Source organism: Macrobrachium rosenbergii, chromosome 41, assembly GCF_040412425.1.
Source record: "Macrobrachium rosenbergii isolate ZJJX-2024 chromosome 41, ASM4041242v1, whole genome shotgun sequence".
Lineage (NCBI taxonomy): Eukaryota > Metazoa > Arthropoda > Malacostraca > Decapoda > Palaemonidae > Macrobrachium > Macrobrachium rosenbergii.
Window position 1 is genome coordinate 18732881 of NC_089781.1, and position 26741 is coordinate 18759621.

The 26741-nt window shown below is 35.1% G+C and overlaps 1 protein-coding gene across 1 annotated transcript in view; it reads left to right on the forward strand.

The window, feature by feature from the left end:
• LOC136826711 (complement component C1q receptor-like) overlaps positions 1-26741 on the forward strand; it is a 60060-nt gene that overhangs the window by 21130 nt on the left and 12189 nt on the right. The window contains exons 6-11 of the mRNA XM_067084104.1: positions 5823-5934; positions 11641-11820; positions 19027-19212; positions 20641-20776; positions 24194-24317; positions 26279-26402. Of these exons, the coding sequence (XP_066940205.1) occupies positions 5823-5934; positions 11641-11820; positions 19027-19212; positions 20641-20776; positions 24194-24200 (621 nt within the window). The 3' untranslated portion in view covers positions 24201-24317; positions 26279-26402. The remainder of the gene's footprint in view (positions 1-5822; positions 5935-11640; positions 11821-19026; positions 19213-20640; positions 20777-24193; positions 24318-26278; positions 26403-26741) is intronic.

Sequence of the window (26741 nt, forward strand, 5' to 3'; positions counted from 1 at the left end):
ATTTATTTTTTTTGGTCTGTCACAGTCATCTTATTCGACTGGGTGGTTTTTATAGTGTGGGCTTCCGGGTTGCATCCTGCCTCCTTAGGAGTCCATCACTTTTCTCACTGTATGCGCTGTTTCTAATAGCACACTCTTCTGCATGAGTCCTGGAGCCACTTTGGCATATAGTTTTTCCAGATTCCTTTTCAGGGATCTAGGGATCGTGCCTAGTCCTCATATGATTATGGGTACAATTTCCATTGGCATATCCCATATCCTTCTTATTTCTATTTTCAGATCTTGATACTTATCAATTTTTTCTCTTTCTTTCTCATCTTCTCTGGTGTCCCATGGTATTGCGACATCAATGAGTGATACTTTCTTCTTGATTTTATCAATCAACGTCACGTCTGGTCTGTTGGCACCTATCACCCTATCTGTTCTGATACCATAGTCCCAGAGGATCTTTGCCTAATCGTTTTCTATCACTCCCTCAGGTTGGGGTTTGTACCACTTATTACTGCAAGCTAGCTGGTGTTTCTTGCACAGGGTTCAGTGGAGGGCTTTTGCTACTGAATCATGCCTTTTTTTGTACTGGTTCTGTGCAATCGCTGGACATTCGCTTGCTATGTGGCTTATGGTCTCGTCTTTCATATTGCACTTTCTGCATATGGGTGAGATGTTATTTCCATCTATTGTTCTTTCGACATATCTGGTTCTTAGGGCCTGATCTTGTACCGCTGTTAGCATTCCTTCTGTTTCCTTCTTAAGTTCTCCCCTCTGTAGCGATTGCCATGTTTCATCACTGGCTAGCTCAATTCCCGCGGCCGGCTGATGAAGAGTTAGAGGAATTTATTTCTGGTGATAGAAATTCATTTCTCGCTATAATGTGGTTCGGATTCCACAATAAGCTGTAGGTCCCGTTGCTAAGTAACCAGTTGGTTCTTAGCCACGTAAAATAAGTCTAATCATTCGGGCCAGCCCTAGGTTGAGCTGTTAATCAGCTCAGTGGTCTGGTAAAGCTAAGATATACTTAATTTTGTCTGTCTCATGTACTGTCCGTGCATTGGTTTGTTGTGCCATTCCTCTGTTCTGTTTTTCATTCTCCTGCCTCTGTATATTTCTGGGTCTTCGTCTACTTTTATCAGTCCTTCTTCCCACGCACTCCTTAGCGGCTTAGCCACTTGTCTTGACTGGTTTTCAGATATTGCCCCAGTGCTCTGCTCTCGATGTTGACGCAGTCCTCTGCGCTTAGTAGCCCTCTTCCCCCTTCCTTTCGTGTTATGTATAGTCTGTCTGTATTTGCTCTTGGGTGTAGTGTTTTGTGTATTGTCATGTGTTTCCTGGTTTTCTGGTCTAATGCTGCGGAGTTCAGCCTACGTCCACTCCACTACTCCTGCACTGTATCTGATCACTGGTACTGACCATTTGTTTATGGCTTTCGTCATGTTTCCGCCGTTGAGCTTTGACTTGAGTATCGTCTTAAGTCTCTGCATATATTCTCTCCTGATCGTATCCTTCATCTCTTGGTGTTTTATATCCTCTCCTTCTATTATTCCCTGTTATTTGTATTCTGTCTCATCTATGTGTTTGATGCTATTCCCGTCTGGTGGCTTTATCCCTTCAGTCCTGGTTACTTTGTCTTTTTGTATGTTGACCAAGACGCATTTTTCTATTCCAAACTCCATCCTGATGTACCCAGATACAGTCCTTACAGTCTAGATTGTCTGTTTCCTTGATGCTCTTAACATACAGCTTGATGTCGTCCTTGAACATCAGATGGTTAATAATAATAATAATAATAATAATAATAATAATAATAATAATAATAATAATAATAATAATAATAATATTATTATTATTATTATTATTATTATTATTATTATTATTATTATTATTATTATTATTATTATTTTGATTTCGTTTTTACTCTAATTCCTATGAAGATGATATTAACAATAAGTGGAAAAACAAAAACATCGATAATATTAATAATGACTATTATAAAGATTATTATTATTATTATTATTATTATTATTATTATTATTATTATTATTATTATTATTATTCGTTAAATTACCCTTTCCCGGTAACCTCCACACTTAACTCCCCTAAAAACGAGAAGGGGGAGGAAGTACAATGACGACTGAACATATCATACTTCTTGAAAAACGGAAGTTGAAAAAAAAAAAATAAAAGAATGACAATATCCAGTAATTCATAATGTTATCATCAACTCTTTCTGGCCCTATTGTGTAGCCCAGCTGAATCGGTGGTATATATATGTATATATTTCAACTGGGCTCAAGCACTTCTACAATTGGGGAGATTTGTCCCAGAGAATCGTTGTGAATGGAACTTAAGACTTCAAGTGCCTCCAAGAGGTTGTGGAAGGCTGGGTGGGGTGGGGGTGCGGGCTTCAAATTTCATACAGAATGTATCTGTTATTATTGTAGAATTGTGGAGTGCGGCTAACTATAGAATTATAGTTATTTGGTTTTATGTGAAATTGCCGAGTGGAAATTATAGTTTGCCTAAGATAGAAGGGTTGAATGCGATTTCTTATCTTAATTTGACAAAATTTAGGGTTTTTTTTTTTTTTTGCAGGGAAAATTTAATGTTTTCAGAAATATTTTTAAAAACCTAAGGACTTTAAAACATAGATTTTTCTGCACGGAACACTGAATTGGTTTAAAAAAATATTTATTTCTAAAGATCCCAAGACTTCATAACATGGGTTTTCTGCACGGAACATTGAATTGGTTTAAAAAAAATGTTTATTTATGAAGATTCCAAGGCTTCAAAACTTTGGTTTTTCTGCACGGAACATTGAATTGGTTTAAAAAAAAATTTTTATTTATGAAGATTCCAAGGCTTAAAAACTTTGGTTTTTCTGCACGGAACATTGAATTGGTTTAAAAAAAAATACTTATAAAGCTCCCAAGACTTCAAAACATTGGTTTTCTGCACGGAACGTCGAATTGGTTCTAAAAAGATAATTATAAAAAATCCTCATTGCTTCACGTTTAACCTTTAATCATGCTGACGTTCATATGACGAACGAGTGAAAAGTAGTGAAAAGAACGACTGTTATTTGCATAATTCGTCCTAAGTCGTTCGAACGAATCCGAAAATCGTCGAACTTCCTGAAAGGTGATTCAGCGGAAAGCCCTACCGTGCATAATAATTATTAAGCCCCCTCAATCAATATTTTTCCTATGGTTGAGTCAGGCTTCTGTTCTCTCTCTCTCTCTCTCTCTCTCTCTCTCTCTCTCTCTCTCTCAGGAAGGATATACAGATGCAAAATGAAAGTAACAAGTGGTTTATTGAAACTGTCTCCATTGATATTTTTCCTTTGGTTGAGTCAGGCTTCTATTCTCTCTCTCTCTCTCTCTCTCTCTCTCTCTCTCTCTCTCTCTCTCTCTCTCTCTCTCTCTCTCTCTCTCTCTCTGAGGAAGGATATACAGATGCAAAATGAAAGTAATAAGTGGTTTATTAAAACTGTCTCCATTGATATTTTTCCTCTGGTTGAGTCAGGCTTCTCTCTCTCTCTCTCTCTCTCTCTCTCTCTCTCTCTCTCTGAGGAAGGAAAGATACATAGATGCAAAATGAAAGTAATAAGTGGTTTATTAAAACTGTCTCCATTGATATTTTTCCTCTGGTTGAGTCAGGCTTCTCTCTCTCTCTCTCTCTCTCTCTCTCTCTCTCCAAGGAAAGATACACAGATGCAAAATGAAAGTAATAAGTGATTTATTAAAACTGTCTCCACTGATATTTTTCCTCTGGTTGAGTCAGGCTTCTCTCTCTCTCTCTCTCTCTCTCTCTCTCTCTCTCTCTCTCTCTCTCTCTCTCTCTCTCTCTCCAAGGAAAGATACACAGATGCAAAATGAAAGTAATAAGTGGTTTATTGAAACTGTCTCCATCGATATTTTTCCTCTGGTTGAGTCAGGCTTCTATTCTCTCTCTCTCTCTCTCTCTCTCTCTCTCTCTCTCTCTCTCTCTCTCTCTCTCTCTCTCTCAAGGAAAGATACTCAGATGCAAAATGAAAGTATATCCTGTTTATGAAACTGTCTCCAAAATGGTTGAGTAATAAATTGTTTAAGATCTCTTTCCTGATCAAAATGTAGTAATAAATTGAGCTCTGGTTATTTCATGCTGCTATTTCTCTCTCTCTCTCTCTCTCTCTCTCTCTCTCTCTCTCTCTCTCTCTCTCTCTCTCTCTCTCTTTTACAGGCAGGAAATGAAATATTGTTTCATAATGAAAATAACAAATGATCTTCAAGAAATAAATGGTTTGATTTTCATATAGTTTGAGTACAGAAGGTATAATTAAATTTCTTTAAAGTTCCGAGCTCTGCAGGAGTCTTTATCAGTATTTAGTTTCCTATACAAACAAGAAGTCTACAGATAAGTGTTTTAGTGAATTAAAAAAATGGTCAAGTGATGATATTTGCTGAAGGCAGCAATGTATAATGAACGTTGATGATATTTGTTGAAGGCAGCAATATATAATGAACGTTGATATTTGTTGAGGGCAGCAATATATAATGAACGTTGATGATATTTGTTGAAGACGGCAATATATAATGAACGTTGACGATATTTACTGAAGGCAGCAATATATAATGAACGTTGACGATGTTTGTTGAAGGCAGCAATATATAATGAACGTTGATGATATTTGTTGAAGGCAGCAATATATAATGAACGTTGACAATATTTATTGTAGGCAGCAATATATAATGAACGTTGACAATATTTATTGAAGGCAGCAATATATAATGAACGTTGACGATATTTATTGAAGGCAGCAATATATAATGAACGTTGATGATATTTGTTGAAGGCAGCAGTACATAATGAACGTTGACGATATTTATTGAAGGCAGCAATATATAATGAACGTTGATGATATTTATTGAAGGCAGCAATATATAATGAACGTTGATGATATTCGTTGAAGGCAGCAGTATATAATGAAAGTTGATGATATTTGTTGAAGGCAGCAGTATACAATGAAAGTTGATGATATTTTTTGAAGGCAGCAATATATAATGAACGTTGATGATATTTGCTGAAGGCAGCAATATATAATGAACGTTACATATCAGAAGTTAAATGTAATATTGAATAAGATTCAACGAAACTAAAAGCCATTTTTACCATTTTTTTTTAATAAAGAGAGTTAACACGAACCAAAAACAGTGGTTAAATTTTTCTCAACGAATTTTAAACAATTGGTTAAATGATGATATTGGTGAAATGAAAGAACATATAAAACAAGTTATCTCCTATCATGAAAGATAATAGGTTAAAAAAATGTAACATTTAATAAAATTTAGGAAACTACCATCAATGGAAGGAATATTCGCCATTTTTACTCTTCACATGAAAGAATGATAATATTTTTTCACAGGAAAAATAAAGAACAGATATTTTGTCAAAACAGAGATAAATTAATAAACAGTGGTTAAGTGATATTTGTTCTAGGCAACAATTTATAAAACAAGTTATATGTCGGAAAGTTAAATGTTAGATAACATTTATTCGAGTCACAGAAATAATCAATGGAAAAATCTTCCAAAACGGTCTTCCATGAAAGACAATGTTAAAAAAAGATAACATTTATGAAATATTTTCACTAAAACAGAGATAAAGTTTCCCCTCCTTCACATGAAAGATAATATAGTTAAAAAAAAAGGATAACATTTATTTTTCTTCACAGGAAACTACCATCAATGGAAGATGAATATTTCCACCAAAACAGAGATAAAGTTCGCCCTCCTTCACATGAAAGATAATATAGTTAAAAAAAGGATAACATTTATTCTTCTTCACAGGAAACTACCATCAGCTCATGTAGGGACTACGAAAGTAAAGAAGAATTCGAAGTGGTGTCTTTTGCACCAAACACCACCGAGCTTTCTCTCCCTCCTCTAATAACAGTGGAAGGTAAGCTGTCATTGTTACCTGTAATATTAAGGGAGGAAAGGGAAGTCCAGGTAAGGTACTCATTGATTATTACAGGTAGGTCATTGAGTAACTTTGTTCGATGGTTAGTGCAGGTAGGTCATGGAAAAATCATATTCGATGTTTAATACACGAATCATTTTGTTTTAGATTATTTAAATTACTACAGCGTAAACAAGAATAGAAAAAAATGCTTCTTTAGCAAACCTTTGAAAACAGCTTACACTAGACCTATTGAAATGTATTTACACTTCATCTGTAAAAAAAAAATGATTTATAGTATCCGTCAACAGGACATCACGTCTCAATAAATAAAAGAAAAAATGCGATAAATTTTTAGTCTGGAAATTCATTATCTGCAAGACATATATATATATATATATATATATATATATATATATATATATATATATATATATATATATATATATATATATATATATATATATATATATATATATATATATATATATATGTATGTGTGTGTGTGTGTGTGTGTGTGTGTGTGTGTGGAACAAGCCCTGCAAGGGCCTTTAAGTTGAAATTTAAGCTTCCAAAGAATATGGTGTATTTTGGAAAGAAGTAATAGAAGGTAATGAGAAATACAGAAAGAAGAGATCACAGATTTAAAAAGGAAAATCAATTAAAAGATTAATGAATAAATAAATAGGATATATATATATATATATATATATATATATATATATATATATATATATATATATATACATATATATAATGTATACACACACATTATATATATAGATATAAAGATGTATATATATCCTGTCCCTAGATCAAGGAAAGAAAGAGAAGAAGGAGAAAGAAGGGTGGCCAGTTTTCCTTCTTCTTCTTCTTCTTCTTCTTCTTCTTCTTCTTCTTCTTCTTCTTCTTCTTCTTCTTCTTCTTCTTCTTCTTCTTCTTCTCTGGGGCTAATTAAGAAATACTTTTATCGCTCATCTGATTTGCGTCCTTTCATCCCGTTCCTTGATGCTGATCAAAAGGGGTCCTCCCGAGTCAAATAGCTGAAGGCAGCACTGTAAATACTCCCACATTCCGCATTGATTCGGGCCTGGTTATTATGTTGTTTGGTAAAAGAGAGAGAGAGAGAGCGAGAGAGAGAAGTAGAGCGTCTTTGGAGGGACATAGGGAAGGGAGAGAGAGAGAGAAGAGAGAGAGAGAGAGAGAGAGAGAGAGAGAGAGAGAGAGAGAGAGAGAGAGAGATTGATAGATTCAAGATAGTATGACAGCATGAAAATTTCATTCAAGTCTATATATATATATATATATATATATATATATATATATATATATATATATATATATATATGTGTGTGTGTGTGTGTGTGTGTGTGTGTGTTTGTGTGTGTATACTGTATATATACATAAATATATATTTATATATACATTGATATATTATATATGTGTGTGTGTGTTGTAGGGGGTTAGAGAAAAGCCACATTTATTTATATGTATATAAACACCCTGTCACAAACCTCTCTTAGTAAAGACACAAAACACTTCTTATTTAAACACAACATTCCGTTACCTAACACATCTTGTAAAGCAAAAATATTCAACGAAAAAAAAACAGTTTACAGGAATGTGTATTTATTTATGTATTTATTTATTTATTTATCCAGAGGTTCCTCCCATTCCCTCCCTGGGGATGTTTTAGGGATGGCCGCGGGCGTTAGGAAGAGAGCCCTTTGGGGATCCTGGGATCCTACGGTCATCCCATTAAGGACTTCGGTGTCCTTCGGATGGCGTCCATACAAGCCTCCAGAAGGCGCCCCAGGGATAATTACGCGGTCTTTATCTCCTTTTGCTCTCAGAAGGGGCTGGAAATCCTTCTTCCCGTTCCTCCTTCTTCAGGAAGTGTGTCCTTACGACTGGGGAGAATTTCTTTTTTTTTTTTTTTTTACCTCTTATACTATATTGATCACTTCTGTTTTCTGTATTTTTATTTTTTTTATTTTACTTCCAGAGATTTTTTGTGTTTGCTTGTAATGTTTTTTTTTTCTAAGTAATCTTTATATAGGTTAATCTAGAAGTGTAGTTTTTATCGTTCTTGGTGTATTTGTTATTTATGTTTTCTGTATTTCTCTTGATTTTTATTCTATTTCCAGTAACTGTTTGGTGTTTTCTAGTATTGTTTTCCTAATTACTCATTATCTAGTTTTACCTAAGAGTGCAGTTTTTACCTTTCCTGGTATATTTATTACTTACGTTTTCTGTATTTCTCTTGCTTCATTTTACTTCCGATGACCTTTTAGTATATGCTATTATTGTTTATCACTTCTGTTTTCTGAATTTTTATTGTTTTTTTTTATTTTGCTTCCAGAGATTTTTTGGGGTTTGCTTGTAATGTTTTTATTTTCTAAGTAATCTTTATATAGGTCAACCTAGAAGTGTAGTTTTTATCTTTCTTAGTATATTTATTACTTACGTTTTCTGTATTTCTCTTGATTTTTATTTTACTTCCAATAACTGTTTGGTATTTTCTGGTATTGTTTTCCTAATTATTCTCTATCTAGTTTTACCTAAGAGTGTAGTCTTAACCTTTCCTGTTATATTTATTACTTACGTTTTCTGTATTTCTCTTGATTTTTATTTTACTTTCAATGACCTTTTAGTATATGCTATTATTGTTTCGTTCCTAATTATTCTTTGTCTATGTTAACCTAGGAGCGTAGTATTGTCTTTTGGTGGTTTATTACTCTCATTATCCGTATTTTTTTCATTCGCTATTTTATTTGACTTCCAGTGACTCTTTAGCATAATGACCAGAGATAATTCTGTCTAGATATTAATGGGAATTATCTTTGGACAGTTCTAATTCATATAAAAATAAGAATTATTGTACGTGAGGAAAAAAAAACCAGGTGGACGACTCAAAACGCTTACCTGAAAATCTCAAGCTGTAAAAAAAAAATACTTAAAGAGTGAATAACACACAACCAAGCAAGCAAGAAGCTATAACAAGGGTGGAGAAAATGCGAGACTAAAAGAGTTAAATGCTTCTTGCATGCGTCTGCAAGCAGCAGAATCCCAGCTGAATGGTGAGGATTGGCAACAATGCCTGAGTATCAACAGACCAGAGACGCAATAAGTCAAGAAATACGAGGCTTGGGGAAGAAAGGAAACTCCCGTAGGGGGTTAGTGCCGTCAGTGCACCTCATGCGGTGCACTGTAGGCATTACTTAAGGTTCTTAGCAGCATGCCTTTGGCCCCTAGCTGCAGCCTCTTTCGTTCCTTTTATTGTACCTCCTTTCATATTCTGTATCTTCCATATTACTTTCCACGCTCTCCTAACAATTGATTCATAGTGCAACTGCGAGGTTTTCTTCCTGTTACGCCTTTCAAACCTTTTACACTCAGTTTCCGTTTCAGCGATGAATGACCTCATAGGTCCCGGTGATTGGCCTTTGGCCTAAATTCTATATTCAATTCTATATTCAATTCAAGAAAGGAAGCGAGTTTTCACGGCTGCAGAGATGAAACATTTCTCCGTGGAAACGTTTGGGATAGCGAATAGTTAGTCAAGGGAAACGTTTGTACGAGGACAACGTTTACAGGGAGAAGTTCAGTAAATGTTAGAAGGGCAAATGTAAGAGAAAGAGGAAAGGTACCGAATTTAGTCAATTCCAGAAGAGATAAAAGAACAGGACTTCATGAATGGCAGAAGAAACGTAAAGTTTTCAGGCGAAGAAGCGGAATTTACTGAATTCTAGAAAAGAAAACGTTCAGGTGCACAGGAGCATTCAGTTACGATATTTGTGATACAAGCCAAACGTTGTCGTTCCTTTTACTGTATCACCAGTCATATTATCTTTCTTCCATCTTGCCATCCACCCTCTCCTAACAGTTGTTTCAAAGTGCAACTGCGAGGTTTTCCTCCTGTTACACCTTGCAAACCTACATACTCTCAATTTCCCCATTTCATTCCATTTTTAGGTGAACAGAACAGAATAAACTGGATTCAAGAATGAACGATGTCAAAAGTTTCGAAATAAACGAGACGAATGAAAGTGTAAGAAGTTTAGATTTACTGAAGTCTGAGTTTTTATTTTTAATTTCAGAATTAAAGAGACTGCCCCTTTAAATGTGGAAAACATTGATTTACATATTTAATTAGTAATGTCATTAGCAAAGCCAATATCACGAGGCAGTTATGGAAGTCTTACATATAACGAAAGTTTGATATCTTATGGTATGTTATGGTTTTATCTCTCTTATTGTTACCGTTAAACTGTATTTACACATTCTTTTCCGATGTACGTATTGCGTCATAATGGAAAATATGCCCCGTAAGGGTGTTAGTGCCGTCAGTGCACCTCAGGCGGTGCACCGTAGGCATTAATTAAGGTTCTTTGCAGCGTCCCTTCGACAACCCTAGCTACAACCCCTTTCATTCCTTTTTACTCTGCCTCCGTTCATGGTCTTTCTTCCATCTTACTTTCCACCCTCTTCTAAAAATTGTTTTCATAGTGCAGCTGCGAGATTCTCCTCCTGTTACACCTTTTAAACCTCTTACTCTCAGTTTTCTTTTCAGCGCTGAATGGCCTTATATGTCCCAGCGCTTGGCTTCCGGCCTAAACTGAATATTCTGTCCATCTGGCTAATAGGAAATACACAAGAGCACTCAATTTTGTTTCGTTTAAAGTCATTTCTTTTGCGAGAATTACCATAAATCACGACGATAACGCCACCAGAATTACCCTGGTCTTGCTTGGCTGCAATCTCTGCAGTTTAAATTCACAGTTGCTTGCTTTTTAGATACGGAGGCAACTTGCACCTTAATAAGAAGCTGCAAGAACGCCTCCCTGCAGGAAATAAGGCAATAAAACATACGCTTTATAGCGGCGACAGTAGCGTCATAATAATCTTCGCCCAAGTCCTGCGGAGGATTCTAGTTTTTTTTACCGCTTTTAAGTCTGTGTTGCCTTTTGTACAGAGAATGCATCTTGCTTCGTTGTATATATTCTGTAATTATCATGAAGCTGTTATTATTCTAATCGATAAAATATCACATTCTATAGGAACTTTTATTATCTTAGTAGATAAAAAAATCATATTCTATAGGAACTTTTATGATCTTAATAGATTAAAAATCATATTCTGTTGGAACTTTTATTATTTTAATAGATCAAAAACCCATATTCTATAGGAACTTTTATTATCTTAATAGATCAAAAAAATCATATTCTATAGGAACTTTTGTGATCTTAACTGACAGATCAAAAAATCATATCCTATAGGAACTTTTATTATCTTAATAGATCAAAAAATCATATTCTATACGAACTTTTATGATCTTAATAGATCAAAAACCATATTCTATAGGAACTTTTATGATAAAAAAATCATATTCTATAGGAAATTTTATGTAGCATGAACACTAACGTCATCTTAATCCCTTCTTGAAAAATAAAAATTGGTGGTAATAATCGATTTACGAAAATCTGGCATTAAAGCCACGCACTGGGGCACTTTCAGCTATTCAGAGTTCAAGACAGTGAAAGGAGGGAGTTAGAGTGGTTGGACAGCAAGACGAAATAAAAGGGGTAACGGATGTAAAGCAAAAGGTTAAATAAATGGGTGCAACTAGGGGCCGAAGGGACGCTGGAAACACCCAATAATATTCTTATATACTCCAAAATCTATTGACTTCTCGATCCTTTTCAGAACGCTGCAATTGCCCGGGGACCCAGGTACTACCTGGGGTTGATACATCAGGGTCAGCCCCACCTGCAGGTGAAACTCGAGGGGAGAGGCGTGAGGAAACCAATGTAAGACAAGATATTACAGCATTATCTCAAGGAAATATCCACGAATTAATAAGGGCATTCAGACGTCTGTTCACTGGTAAGATATTATTATTATTATTATTATTATTATTATTATTATTATTATTATTATTATTATTATTATTATTATTATTATTATTATTATTATTATTATTATTGAGAATTAAAAGCCACAGTAGTGTTATATATATTTATGTACAGAGTTAAAAACTCTGGACATAAAAATTTTTAACACTTTGTGACTTTTGATTCTCGATATTATAGCCTCGTTACAGGGTCGCCTTTTTTCATTATTATTATTATTATTATTATTATTATTATTATTATTATTATTATTATTATTATTATTATTATTATTATTATTATTATTATTATATAAAGCGAGGATTCTTGTTTATGTTTACTTGTTTTATTCCAGTTTTCGTTTTGTTTTGAGATATTTTACTTATATTGGACTTGTTTCTTTTTTAAGGTTACTGATCTTCTTGTAAGTTAGAAGTTGACATTTAAATAACAAACAGCCATTTTATTTTTGTTTTGTGAGCTGGAGATCGATATTTCTTTTTATCATTTGTCAGTTATCGAAGCCTTAAAATGAAAGACTGGAGACGGTAGGTTAATCTCGGTCAGTTATTCCTTGATAATTTTGAACAGTATTTTAATCCCAGAAAAAAAAATTGCCAAAGGATTCATAGAACACATATAAATGTTGACTGCTATATAACACGAAATTAGCGTCAGATTGTAACCAACTTTCAATAGCTGGAAGTCCCAATAATACTTATGCCAGTTTCTGCAACTTTTCTACACAATTGCCAATCAACGCTTCGTCTGTGAAGGTAAGAGGAAAAGATGTATATATATCCAACATTTTCATGCAATTTTAATATAATATTCCAGTCAGAAGTTTAAGCAATATGATTGGTTTGAGAGTTAATATCCTGTTACCCAATCCTGTACGTCTAATCCTCATTAGATAACCTCCACCCACCCAACCCCTTCCTCCTCTCTCCCCTTCCCGTTCTCCCCCTCCCCTTCCACTCATTCATTCCCCTACACAATATAGAAATGAAATTAAAAAACCGGAAACCACATCAATAAAACTGCTGTAGATAACCTCCTCCACTCTGCCCCTTCTCCCCAGTTCCCTCCCCTCCCCTCCCCTTTTCACTTACTCATCCCCTACACAATATAAACAAATAATTTTAAAAAGCGGAAACCACATAAATAAAACTGCTGTAGATAACCTCTTCCACTCTGCCCCTTCTCCCCCCCTTCCCTAACCCCTCCCCTCCCTTCCCCTCCCTCCCCCCCCCCCCCCCTCCCCTTTCCCTTTCCTTTCCACTTACTCATCCCCGTACACAATATAGAAAAATTCTTTTAAAAACCAGAAACCGCACAAATAAAACTGCTATGATACCTAAGTAAAGGTTTCGCTTATTCGACCGAGCCTCCTCCAATAGTCATAGGTTGTGCAGTAGAGAAAGTCTGAAAGAGTCTTTCTGGAGAGAAAAAGAGAAAAAAAAAGGTCCTTTCCCGAGAGGCTTTTGATGCCTGTAGACTCGTTAGTGGCGAGGCTATTTTTTTTTTTTTTTTTACCTCCGTTGTTCTCATTCGTTGTTTTTTTCTCGTTTTTACTCGATTTTATCCGTTATCGTTTCAGATTTTTTTTTCTTTGAGGATTCCTGTGCTCTCTCTCTCTCTCTCTCTCTCTCTCTCTCTCTCTCTCTCTCTCTCTCTCTGTCAACCACTGATAAACCACAAGTGAACAATTAGATGATAACTGGCCAGCCCTAAATGACTCCATTGCCCAAACACTCACCGGATAAACCTTTAAATAATAACTCGCTTCCTCTTTGACACAATCCTGCTTTTGATAAAAGCTGCGAATAAGTGTTTCTCACCAGTTCTGACCTTACAATTTGAACTTACACTTTGACCTTACAGTTTTGCCTTACAGTTTGACCTTACAGTTTTGCCTTGCGGTGTGACCTCACAGTCTTGCCTTACAGTTTGACCTTATAGGTTTGCCTTACAGTTTGACCTTACAGTTTTGCCGTACAGTTTGACCTCACAGTTTTGCATTACAGTTTGACCTCACAGTTTTGCCTTACAGTGTTCAGTGTGACCTTACAGTTTTGCCTTACAGTGTGACCTTACAGTTTTGCATAACAGTTTGACCTTACAGTTTTGCCTTACAGCGTGGCGTTACAGTTTTGCCTTACAGCGTGACGATACAGTTTTGTCGTACAGTGTGACCTTACAGTTTTGCCTTACAGCGTGACGATACAGTTTTGTCTTACAGTGTGACCTTACAGTTTTGCCTTACAGTGTGGTTACATTTTTTGATTTACAGTTTTGCCATACAGTGTGACCTTACAGTTTTGTCTTACAGTGTGACTTTGCAGTTTTGCCTTATAGTGTGGCCTTACAGTTTTTCCTTACAGTGTGACCTTACAGTTTTACCCGCGGCTCAGGCGCTAATAAACACTCCAAAATATCATATTGCATTTCGGGTCTGGGATTGCGTAGCGTCCGGCCTGCTTGCAAGGGCCCTCGGCTATTGTTATGTTTCTCATCTGATCTATTCTTTCTTTTTTTTTTACTTTTATTTGGGATTGAGGGAGCTTTTGTTGTTCTTCTGCATCCTTTTCTTCTTCTTCTTCTTCTTCTTCTTCTTCTTCTTCTTCTTCTTCTTCTTCTTCTTCTTCTTCTTATTATTATTATTATTATTATTATTATTATTATTATTATTATTATTATTATTATTATTATTATTATTATTATTATTTTGTAGCTGAGAACTTTCGACTATTCTGCACCTTCCAGGAAACGTTGTTGACGATATTAGGTGGAACCTCAACATTCGTGGTTCAATGGCGGTATTCAGTAGCTCCGCGTGATTTGAATACACGCACACACACACACACACACATTCAAATACAGCTTGTGGGAATTACCCTAAATTACCACCATATCTTTTCCTTTCATATGTACATAAAAAGTGCCATTTTACACACACATCCACACACACACACACACACACACACACACACACATATATATATATATATATATATATATATATATATATATATATATATATATATATTATGTATATATGAATTTTTATCATATTATCGTGGTTTTACACATAAGCATTAGGCTATATATATATATATATATATATATATATATATATATATATATATATATATATATATATATATATATATATATATATATATATATATATATATACATACTTATATTATTTCCGAGGTAGAGCGAATTGGATAGTAAACGACATTTGCAGCGTAATGCTTATATACATACATACATACATACATACATACATACATACACATACATTATTATGTGTGTGTATATATCCACCCAGTGCTATCTAAACACACACAGTGTACGTATCACAACATATGCAACAGATCGATACATTTTTAGACGGAAAAATTCATATCCCAGCCACATGTACTTAACATGGTTGGTTTGACAGCTGAAATCCTACCATATTCGATGCATTTGCATCATCGGACCATAACCCGCCCTCGTCCCCACCAAATTACCTCTCCCACCTACCTCCCACCCCTCCCTTCCCTCCCACCCCACCGACAGCCAGCCCTATTTTTCCTCCCCCCCTCTTTTTCCTCCATATTAAAAGGAAAGGAGTAAATGTGGGTATAAGGGTAAGGGAAATAAAACTGCTATTATTTCCATTATGGAGACTGAAACCTTTTGATGGTTTTTCCTAGTTACTGGTGAGGCTGTTTTTTTTTCTCTAGATGTTTTCTTCCCAGTTAGAATCATCATCTTTATTAATTTTTTTTATCTTTATGCATTACCCTTTTTTTTAGTTTTCTGTACAACAAACTAATGTGCCGGTTTTATCTGTCCGTCCGCACTTTATTCTCTCCGCAATTTTTCTGTCCGCTGCAAAATGGTATGTCGATCATCCACCCTCCAATCATCAAACATACCAAATTGCAGCCCTCTGGCCTTTGTAGTTTTTATTTTATTTAAGGTTAAATTTAGCCATAATCTAGCGTCTGACAACGATATAGGATAGGCCACCATCGGCCCGTGGTTAAAGTTTCATGGGCCGCGGCTCATACCGCATTATACCCAGATCACCGAAAGATAGATCTATTTCCGGTGGCCTTAATTATATGCAGTACAGAAAACTCGATTGCGCCGAAGAAACTTCGGCGCATTTTTTGCTTGTTGTAATCCAGAAAATTATTTTATTTAACGCTTCGTAGCTTCTGTTTTCTTTGTCCTTCCTTTAAGAGAGTTAAATCTGCGTTTGTGAAACGTAATGAAATGTTTCAGAGATCATGTCTTGACTCAGTAATAAATGATTTATTATCGCTCTCTCAAATTTACCCTTAATCGACATTTTCCTCTGGTTTAGCCAGGATTCTACTCTCTCTCTCTCTCTCTCTCTCTCTCTCTCTCTCTCTCTCTCTCTCTCTCTCTCTCTCTCTCATAAAAAATCCTACACATATCAACAAATAAAAGACTTAAAATATATCCATTCACATAGAAAGAAAAGGGGACAATCACTTTCCAAAAAACAACTCAAATTTTCTATCTGATTGAGAGAATCATTACAAAAAACTTCTACACAAGAATCATTACAAAAACTCCTACACAAGAATCAATACAAAAAAATTCTACACGAATCATTACAATAAACTTTTACACAAGAAACATTACAAAAAATTCAACGCAAGAATCATTAAAAAAACGTCTGCACAAGAATCATCACAAAAAAAAACTTCTGCACAAGAATCATTAAAAAAAACTTCTACACAAGAATCATTACAAAAACTCCTACACAAGAATCATTAAAAAAAATTCTACAGAAGAATCATTACAAAAACTCCTACACAAGAATCATTACAAAAAAATTCTACACAAGAATCATTACAAAAAACTTCTACACAAGAAATATTACAAAAAATTTAAAGCAAGAATCATTAAAAAAACTTCTACACTAGAATCATTACAAAAAAAACTTCTGCACAAGAATCATTAAAAAAAACTTCTGCACAAGAATCATTAAAAAAAACTTCTACACAAGAATCATCACCAAAAAAAAAAAAAATCAAATCTTCACAAACTCTCTATTAAAATACTTCCTCTCCCTTCCTTTTGTTGCAGTTCTCCACCTGATAAAGCCGCGAATACGCGTTGCTTCTCTCCAGTTCTGGCCTTACAGTTTCGCCCGGGGGTCAGGCGCTAATAAACACTTCAGAATATCAGATTGCATTTCTGGTCTAGGCTTGGATAGTGTTGTTTTACGTCTGATGTTGTTTCGTTATTTTTTTTTATTCTTTTGGTCTTTGGGTGTTATTGTTGTTCTTGTTCTTCTCATTATTATTATTATTATTATTATTATTATTATTGGTGTTGTTATTATTATTATTACTATTATTATTATTAGATTACGTTGTTATTATTATTATTTGTTGTTGTTGTTGTTATTATTATTATTATTATTATTATTATTATTATTATTATTATTATTATTATTAAGATAGTAGACCCTCTTCCAGACATTATTATTATTATTATTATTATTATTATTATTATTATTATTATTATTATTATTATTATTATTATTATTATTAAGGTAGTGACCCTCTTTCAGACATTATTATTATTATTATTATTATTATTATTATTATTATTATTATTATTTGTGCCTCGCATTCGTTCTTCCTCTTGAGTTGCTTTAGTACGATGATGAAGTCGGGAGTTAAAACAGCAACAACGACAACAGCAAAAACAACAGCAATAGTAACAATGGTCACAGCAGCGTCAAAAACACTGCTCACAACACCAGCAGCAAAAAAAAAAAAAAATCAACAACAGAAAAAGCAACATCAAAAACAAGTCTCGTACATCCACAAGCACTCAAGCGCCATTTCCGAATTTTGATCCGGCCCAGAATAGCTTAATAATAGGTGGATATTTGGCCGCCAGCAATAAGACTTACAGACTGACAGACTGGGACAAACATAGAAACATACAAACAAACAGGCAAACAAATTTTGCAATAAACAAAACAGAATAAAGAATATAGATGAGAAATACCTTTAGGAATAACTCGTTCTTAAGATACGACCCATATTCGACGGACAAAGGCACAAACAGTCGACTGGCAAAGAAACAATCAATCGAAGGACAGAGAAACAAACAATAGACTGAAAACGAAACAAGCAGTCGACGGTCAGAGAAACTAGCACCGGACGGACGAAGACACAAACAGTCGACCGACAAAGAAACGAACAGTCGACGGACAAATAAACAAACAATTGACTGATAAAGATCAAAACAGTCGACTAACAAAGAAACCAACAGTCGACTGACAAAGACACAAACAGACGGCGGACAGAGGAACAAACACCCGTCGGACGAAGACACAAACAGTCGACTGGCAAAGAAACAATCAATCGAAGGAGAAAGACGCAAACAGTCGACTGACAACGAAACAAACAGTTGACGGACGAAGACACAAACAGTCGACTGACAGAGACACAAACAGTCGACTGACAGAGACACAAACAGTCGACTGACAGAGACACAAACAGTCGACTGGCAAAGAAACAATCAATCGAAGGAGAAAGACGCAAACAGTCGACTGACAACGAAACAAACAGTTGACGGACGAAGACACAAACAGTCGACTGACAGAGACACAAACATTCGACTGGCAAAGAAACAAGCAATCGAAGGAGAAAGACGCAAACAATCGGCTGACAACGAAACAAACAGTTGACGGACGAAGACACAAACAGTCGACTGACAGAGACACAAACAGTCGACTGACAGAGACACAAACATTCGACTGGCAAAGAAACAATCAATCGAAGGAGAAAGACGCAAACAGTCGGCTGACAACGAAACAAACAGTTGACGGACGAAGACACAAACAGTCGACTGACAGAGACACAAACAGTCGACTGACAGAGACACAAACATTCGACTGGCAAAGAAACAATCAATCGAGGGAGAAAGACGCAAACAGTCGGCTGACAACGAAACAAACAGTTGACGGACGAAGACACAAACAGTCGACGGAAACAAGCAAGAGGAGAAAGACGCAAACAGTCTGACAACGAAACAAACAGTTGACGGAGAGACACAAACAGTCGACTGACAGAGACACAAACAGTCGACGGACAAAGACGGCGCTCTACTTCTCAGCGCTGCTTATTACTGTTTTATTTTCGTATTCCAGGTGGCAGGATGCACGAGATCGCCCGCACTTACGCCCACTTCATGGCGTCCGCCCATCGACCGCGGGCGTGGCTTGGAGTGAACAGAGCCCTGGTGAAGTGGGCGGAGGCCGAATTGCAGAGAGTTGGGGGCTGTCGTATCACGCTGCCCTTCTGGGATTTCACCTTGCACGCGAAAAACCTCTCAGGTGCGGAGAGAGAGAGAGAGAGAGAGAGAGAGAGAGAGAGAGAGAGAGAGAGAGAGAGATAAATTATAAGTATCTTATGTTTGGATATTAAGGGAAAGAGAGGTAGAAAGAAAGATGATAAGTGTCTCATATTTATTTATCATTTATTATCTAGAGAGAGAGAGAGAGAGAGAGAGAGAGAGACAGATATCTCACTACGATATTTAGGAATCCAGAGAGAGAGAGAGAGAGAAAGAAAGAGAGCGAGAGAGAGATATGTTAAGTGTTTCAGGTTTAGAGAGAGAGAGAGAGAGAGAGAGAGAGAGAGAGAGAGAGAGAGAGATCAATGATAAGTATCTCATATGTAGATATTAAGGGGAGGGGAGGTAGAAAGAGAGATAGATGTTAAGTATCTCAAGTTTAGAGAGAGAGAGAGAGAGGTGTATCTATTGCTGAATTACAGGAGAGAGACGGGGGGGAGGGAAATGTTAGGTATCTTCTTTAGAGAGAGAGAGAGAGAGAGAAGATAAGTATCTCATGCTACGATATTTGGAGAGAGAGAGAGAGAGAGAGAGAGAGAGAGAGTAAGTATCTCTTATTTAGATATATAGGAGAGAAAGACAGTCTTAATTATCTCATGTTTAGGTACTGGGGAGAGAGAGAAAGAGAGAGACGAATGTGTATGTATGTACACATGAATGTATGTGTGTTTGTGAGTGTATGTGTGTGGGCGACAGGACACAACAGCGGAAAAAAAATTATATGAAAACCGTTCTTTGTTTGTCAGGCGTCTCCCGCGATCATTTGTCACGACCTCTTAATTTCTCTTCCATCTCCTTGCAATTTCTGAAATTCTCGTCGTTTTAATTTTTTTAAATTTCCGTTATCATTAATTACTAAATATTTTTTTATATATTTTATATATAACCTTTCATCACCATACAGCTCATTTGAAGACTCAGTGAGGTTGGAAAGTGCATATTTAATAAATTGGTTAAAATAGTTTTGGTTGTTGGTCATTCATAAAATTTCTTCCCAAATTCCCAATAATTAGGCCAAATTCCATGGACGATAAGTCACATATAATGATGGACATGAAATATAAAAATGACCAGGTGGTTTTTAAAGGTGCAGTTGGAAGAAATGACCATTATAGCACGAGTCAAAGAAATATTACCAAGTTATGAAGAGTTTGCATATATAAACAAACACACACACGCATACTGTATTTATATATATATATATATATATATATATATATATATATATGTATATACTATATATATATATATATATATATATATATATATATCTTTTATATATATATATATATATATATATATATATATTTAAATATATATATTTAGCTTCTGTGCCCCTGTTCCCGGGTAGAATATATATATATATTATAATATATTGACTAGAATCTCCGATGCACTCGTTTGACAGGTAGCGAAATAGTGGTTTTGGCATTAAACTCCCGTGGATTTTTCTGGATCATCCGAGGATTTGACAGACACCTGCGATGCAGCCAGTCATTTCTGACAGGTTCATATTGTTGGTTTGATCTCTCCCAAACTATTCTGTAAGTGATGCTTGCCCCACGTCTTAGATGCTTATTTTATATATATATATATATATATATATATATATATATATATATATATATATATATATATATATATATATATATATCTTGTATGCACCTGTGTTTGGGATTTGTTCAGCTCCTCTGTTTTCTCCTAAAAATTCTAGGCCTGAAAACATGTCATGTTGTTGACTATTTTTGATTATGGGACCTTTTCCATTTTATTTTATTATAGCTCTCTCCAACACCTAACGCAACTGCTATATCCTCACACATTATCGAGAGGGCTATTAACTCTGAATAAAATATCTATAAAGGTCCCACTCACAACAGACAAATAGATTTCAACAACTCGATGAAAACATCTTTTGCCTAACAACCTTCATTTTCCATTATCCCAAATCCATAAAGTTCGCTCGTTAACATTCTTAAAAAAATAGGGAAGAAGTGAGTTTACAAGATACCGTGTAGTAATTGTCTCATCTACTCGAGACTAGATCTCTCTCGCAAAGAATAACAGAGCACAAAAGATCAGTACGTTATCGGAGAGTTCGGGAATTTTTTCTACATATCAGAAATACAGGGCATGCCATTAACTGGAGTGGGGCGGATTCATTCAAAAGAAGGATACTGGAATCTGCTATCATCAATCAAACCAACAATATGAACCTGTCAGGAGGACATTGGAAATCGGATGACATCGACACCTTAATCCTCAAATCCTCATGAAGAAGATGACCCAGGAAACGCGACCGCCAGATCCATCGCCAAAAACAATGAGGCCAAAAACCAAAATAATGCCATTCTCCTCCTTAAAAACGCCACCTCCATAGCATCGGAGGCCTAGGGCCACACTTATGATTTTTGTATACATAAATCCAGAAATATAGTGAAATGGGAAAAAGTGCCCGAAATATATGGTTTCAACGTTTAAATAGTGTTTTATGGGCCTTCTTATATTCATATATAGATATATACAGTATGGATATATATACAGTATATATATATATATATATATATATATATATATATATGTGTGTGTGTGTGTGTGTGTGTATATATACTGTATTTACTGTAGATACATAGATATATATTATAACATTTTTTTGGGGGATAAAGATAATTTTAAATGCTAATTTTTCTGGATCATTTGACAGACAAGGCAGCCAGTCATTTCTCGATCTCTCCTAAACTATTCTGTAAGTGATGCTTGTGTCTTAGATGCTTATTTTAATTTTATATATATATATATAATATATATATATATATATATATTTATAGATAAATATATTATGATGAGTTTGGGATTTGTTCAGCCCTTCTGTGTTCTCCTAAAAATTCTACATGTCATGGCGACTATCTTTTGATTATTCCGCTTCCATTATATTTTATTATCTCTCTCTCTCTCTCTCTCTCTCTCTCTCTCTCTGTCGTAATCATTTTCCTTCTTTTGTAGTCACCTCTCTAGTCTGACTCATTCTAAAAATAAATGATTACCTGTCTCTCTCTCTCTCTCTCTCTCTCTCTCTGTAAATATAAGAGACCTTTTATATCGAGTTCTTTCGTACGATAAAAAGTCCATTCATTCAAAGCACTAGCGGATCCAAGGAGGGGGGGGACACCTTGGAACGTGCCCCCCCCCATGAAAAACAATGACAAAATAATGATATTGAAGACTTAGATATTAGTAACATAAATGAGAAATATAAGAATGGGAAAAATAATAAATCTATTCTCTCTCTATATCTCTCTATATCTCTGTATATACTCTATATGTATGTATAATATGAAAATTCTGAAATTCTCAAGATAATCTTTATTATAACATTTTTTTTTTTTTGATAAAGATAATTTTAAATCTCTCTCTCTCTCTCGTTCTCTCTCTCTACGTGGCGTGAATTTTATTTTACACACCTCTCTCTCTCGAGGGATCTCTCTCTCTTCCCTTTATGATTCTGATTCTCTCTCTCTCTCTCTTCCCTTTACCTTCTGATTCTCTCTCTCTCTCTCTCTCTCTCTCTCTCTCTCTCTCTCTCTCTCTCTCTCTCTCTCTCTCATAGCATAAACCTTGAAGATTACGTCAGCGCAGAGCGCTATGAATGGCTCCCATTTTTCCCGCTGTTTAAACACAGCAAATATTTTCGAGGTCGTTCGCGCATTATTGCCACCAGACATTGTATGTAAACATCGCATACAAAGCTTTTCCTAACCCAGAAATGTCCCTTCTTAAAAGAGCTTTTGTAGCAGAGGAAAACATAATCGTGTGGTGTCTTCTCTTCAAGAATTTCTTTTATTTTATTTTGAGAAGTTTTAGGAAAGTGTTAAATATGCAGCACAAATGTATTTTATACATATGTTTATACACAGCAAATATTTATAGGTATCGCGCATTATTATAGACATTGTATATAAACATATACAAAGCTTTTCCTAATAAAAATGTCCCTTATAAAGATATTTATAGCAGAGGAAAACATAATCGTATATATATATATATCATATAATATCTTTTATTTTATTTAAAATAATATTTTATAAAGTATTAAATATATATATATATATATATAATACATATATATATATATATATATATATATATATATATATATATATATATATATATATATATATATATATATATGACATGTAAATAAAGACAGAATCCACGAAGGAAAGAGCAACAATGGAGTGCTGCAAGGCCTTTCGACGTATAGTAGACTAAGTAAAGGACTATAAGTCGAAAGGCCTTTCAGCATTCCATTGTTTTTCTCTTTATTTGTGTAGATTTTGTCTTTATTTATATATTCATCACGTTCCATATTTTCGTGATTCAGTTATACATATAGGACATGTATATACAAACATAGATAAATACAGACATGAATACATACATGTGTATAATAATGTATGTATTATGTACGTATGCATATTTATACATGTTTACATACGTCTGTATATATACACAAACAAATATACACAAAAACGTACCTTAATATACAAAATTTTATTAACTGTTAACAAGAATCTTATTACTGCCATACAGTGCTATTCTTCCTTTTATATCATCCCCGTAGGGGATAGAGCCGTCAGTGCACCTTATGCTGTGCACTGTAGGCATTACTTAAGGTTCTTTGGATCGTGCCTTCGGCCCCTAGCTGCAACCCCTTTCGCTCCTTTTACTGCAACTCCGTTCATAATCTCTTTCTTCCATCTTACTTTCCGCCCTCTAATAACAATTGATTCACAGTGCAACTGTGAAATTTTCCTCCTGTTACGCCTTTCAAACCTTTCACTGTCAATTTCCGTTTCAGAGCTGAATGAGCTTATAGGTCCCAGTGCTTGGCTTGTGGCCTAAATTCTATATTCAGTTCAATTCCTTTTATACATTACCCATGATGCATTGTTCCTCCACAGGTGGTAAGCACAGCCGACCTTCTTCTTGCATTATCTCACGATGATTTCGAGACCTTGTCTTCAGCCCTGTGGCGTCAGGTGTCCCGAGTGATGATAAAAGTCGGTGGAAAACTTACCTCTAATGGTTAGAAATTTTCGTTTTGCAAATATATTTTTATCTTATAGACTTACGGCTTTCGTTTTAGTTTTCCGTAAATGAAAACTTCTGAGGTGGTTTTGTCGGTTCGTCCGCAATTTTTCTGTCTGCCCTAACTCAGGTCTTAAAAATTACTGAGGCTAGAGGGCTGCAAATTGGTAAGTTGATCATCCACCCTCCAATCATCAAACATACCAAATTGCAGCCCTCTAGCCTCAGTAGTTTTTATTTTATTTAAGGTTAAAGTTAGCCATGATCTGCGTCTGGCAACGCTTCAGGACAGGCAACCACTGGGCCATGGGCCGCGGCTCATACGGCATTATACCGAGACCACCAAAAGATAGATCTACTTTCGGTGGCCTTGATTATACGCTGACCAGAAAACTCGATTTTGCCGAAGAAACTTCGGCGCATTTTTTACTTGTTTTATTTTGTTTCAGGTGAGGCTAAAGATTCATAGAATTCCTATAGATAATATTATTATAAGACGAGGTGTTTTCACTGCAAATATACTTTCGTGTGATAGGAATTTCTTTCTTTTGATTTTAGATGAGGCTAAAGTTTTATAGAATTCTTTTAGAAAAATATCAGTTTAAGACAGAATGTTTTGTTATGTATTTTCGCAGGTGACTGAATGTTTCGCCGATTTTTTTAAAATAATTTTTATTATTATTATTAAAATAGGTTAAATAGACCACTGAGATGACTATCAGCTCTCATAGGGGTGGCCAATTTTTATTTATTTATTTATTTATTTATTTGTTTGGAAGAATAAAGTTTTAAGGTGTCAAAGCTAGCGTAGTGTCCGTTTTAGTCCTGAGAATATCTGTTTCTATCACTAAACCTTGTTTGAAATTCTCGACACAACAAAAACCATTTAAATCATTTAACATTACTTTTTATTTATTCTAAGATATATTACTGCTTTTATTAGATACCTCCTTAAGCGTGCAACTCTATATCTTACGATAGAAATAACGAAATTGGAGCGAGTAACATATGAAGACATTAAAACATAATGCCTTTGTATATATGATTGCAATATGCACAGACTTTCTGAAAACTGTAATGTTTTCAGATATAATGCCTTTGTATTCATAACTACAGTGTGCACAGAATTTTGCTGAATACTGTAATATTTACAGATATAATGTCTTTGTATTCATAACTGCAGTGTGCACAGAATTTTGCTGAATACTGTAATGTTTACAGATATAATGTTTTTGTATTCATAACTACAGTGTGCACAGAATTTTGCTGAATACTGTACTGTTTACAGATATAATATCTTTGTATTCATAACTACAGTGTGCACAGAATTTTGCTTAATACTGTAATGTTTACAGATATAATGTCTTTGTAGTCATAACTGCAGTGTGCACAGAATTTTGCTGAATACTGTAATGTTTACAGATATAATGTCTTTGTATTCATAACTACAGTGTGCACAGAATTTTGCTGAATACTGTAATGTTTACAGATATAATGTCTTTGTATTCATAACTACAGTGTGCACAGAATTTTGCTGAATACTGTAATGTTTACAGATATAATGTCTTTGTATTCATAACTACAGTGTGCACAGAATTTTGCTGAATACTGTAATGTTTACAGATATAATGTCTTTGTATTCATAACTACAGTGTGCACAGAATTTTTCTGAACACTGTAATGTTTACAGATATAATGTCTTTGTATTCATAACTACAGTGTGCACAGAATTATGCTGAATACTGTAATGTTTACAGATATAATGTCTTTGTATTCATAACTACAGTGTGCACAGAATTTTGCTGAATACTGTAATGTTTACAGATATAATGTCTTTGTATTCATAACTGCAGTGTGCACAGAATTTTGCTGAATACTGTAATGTTTACAGATATAATGTCTTTGTATTCATAACTACAGTGTGCACAGAATTTTGCTGAATACTGCAGTGTTTTCAGATATGCTGCTGGAACCTGTGTTCTATCTAATGTCCAGCTATGTCGACAAACTCTGGACTTTATGGCAGCGGGACCACCCAGATGTTCCTGAATATGGTCCATTAACCTTTCTTGCTCCTTTTAAGTAAGTATCATTTGTTTCTGTGTCTTGGCTTTAGTTTTCTGTAGAAGAAAACTATTGTGCCGGCTTTGTCGGTCCGTCCGCACTTTATTCTCTCCGCCCTCAGATCTTAAAATCTACTGAGGCTAGAGGGCTGCAAATTGCTATGTTGATCATCCACCTTCCAATCATCAAACATACCAAATTGCAACCCTCTAGCCTCAGCAGTTTTTATTTTATTTAAGCTTAAAGTTAGCCATAATCGTGCGTCTGGCAACGATATAGGCCAGGCCACCACCGGGCCGTGGTTAAAGTTTCATGGGGCGCGGCTCATACAGCATTATACTGAGACCACCGAAAGAT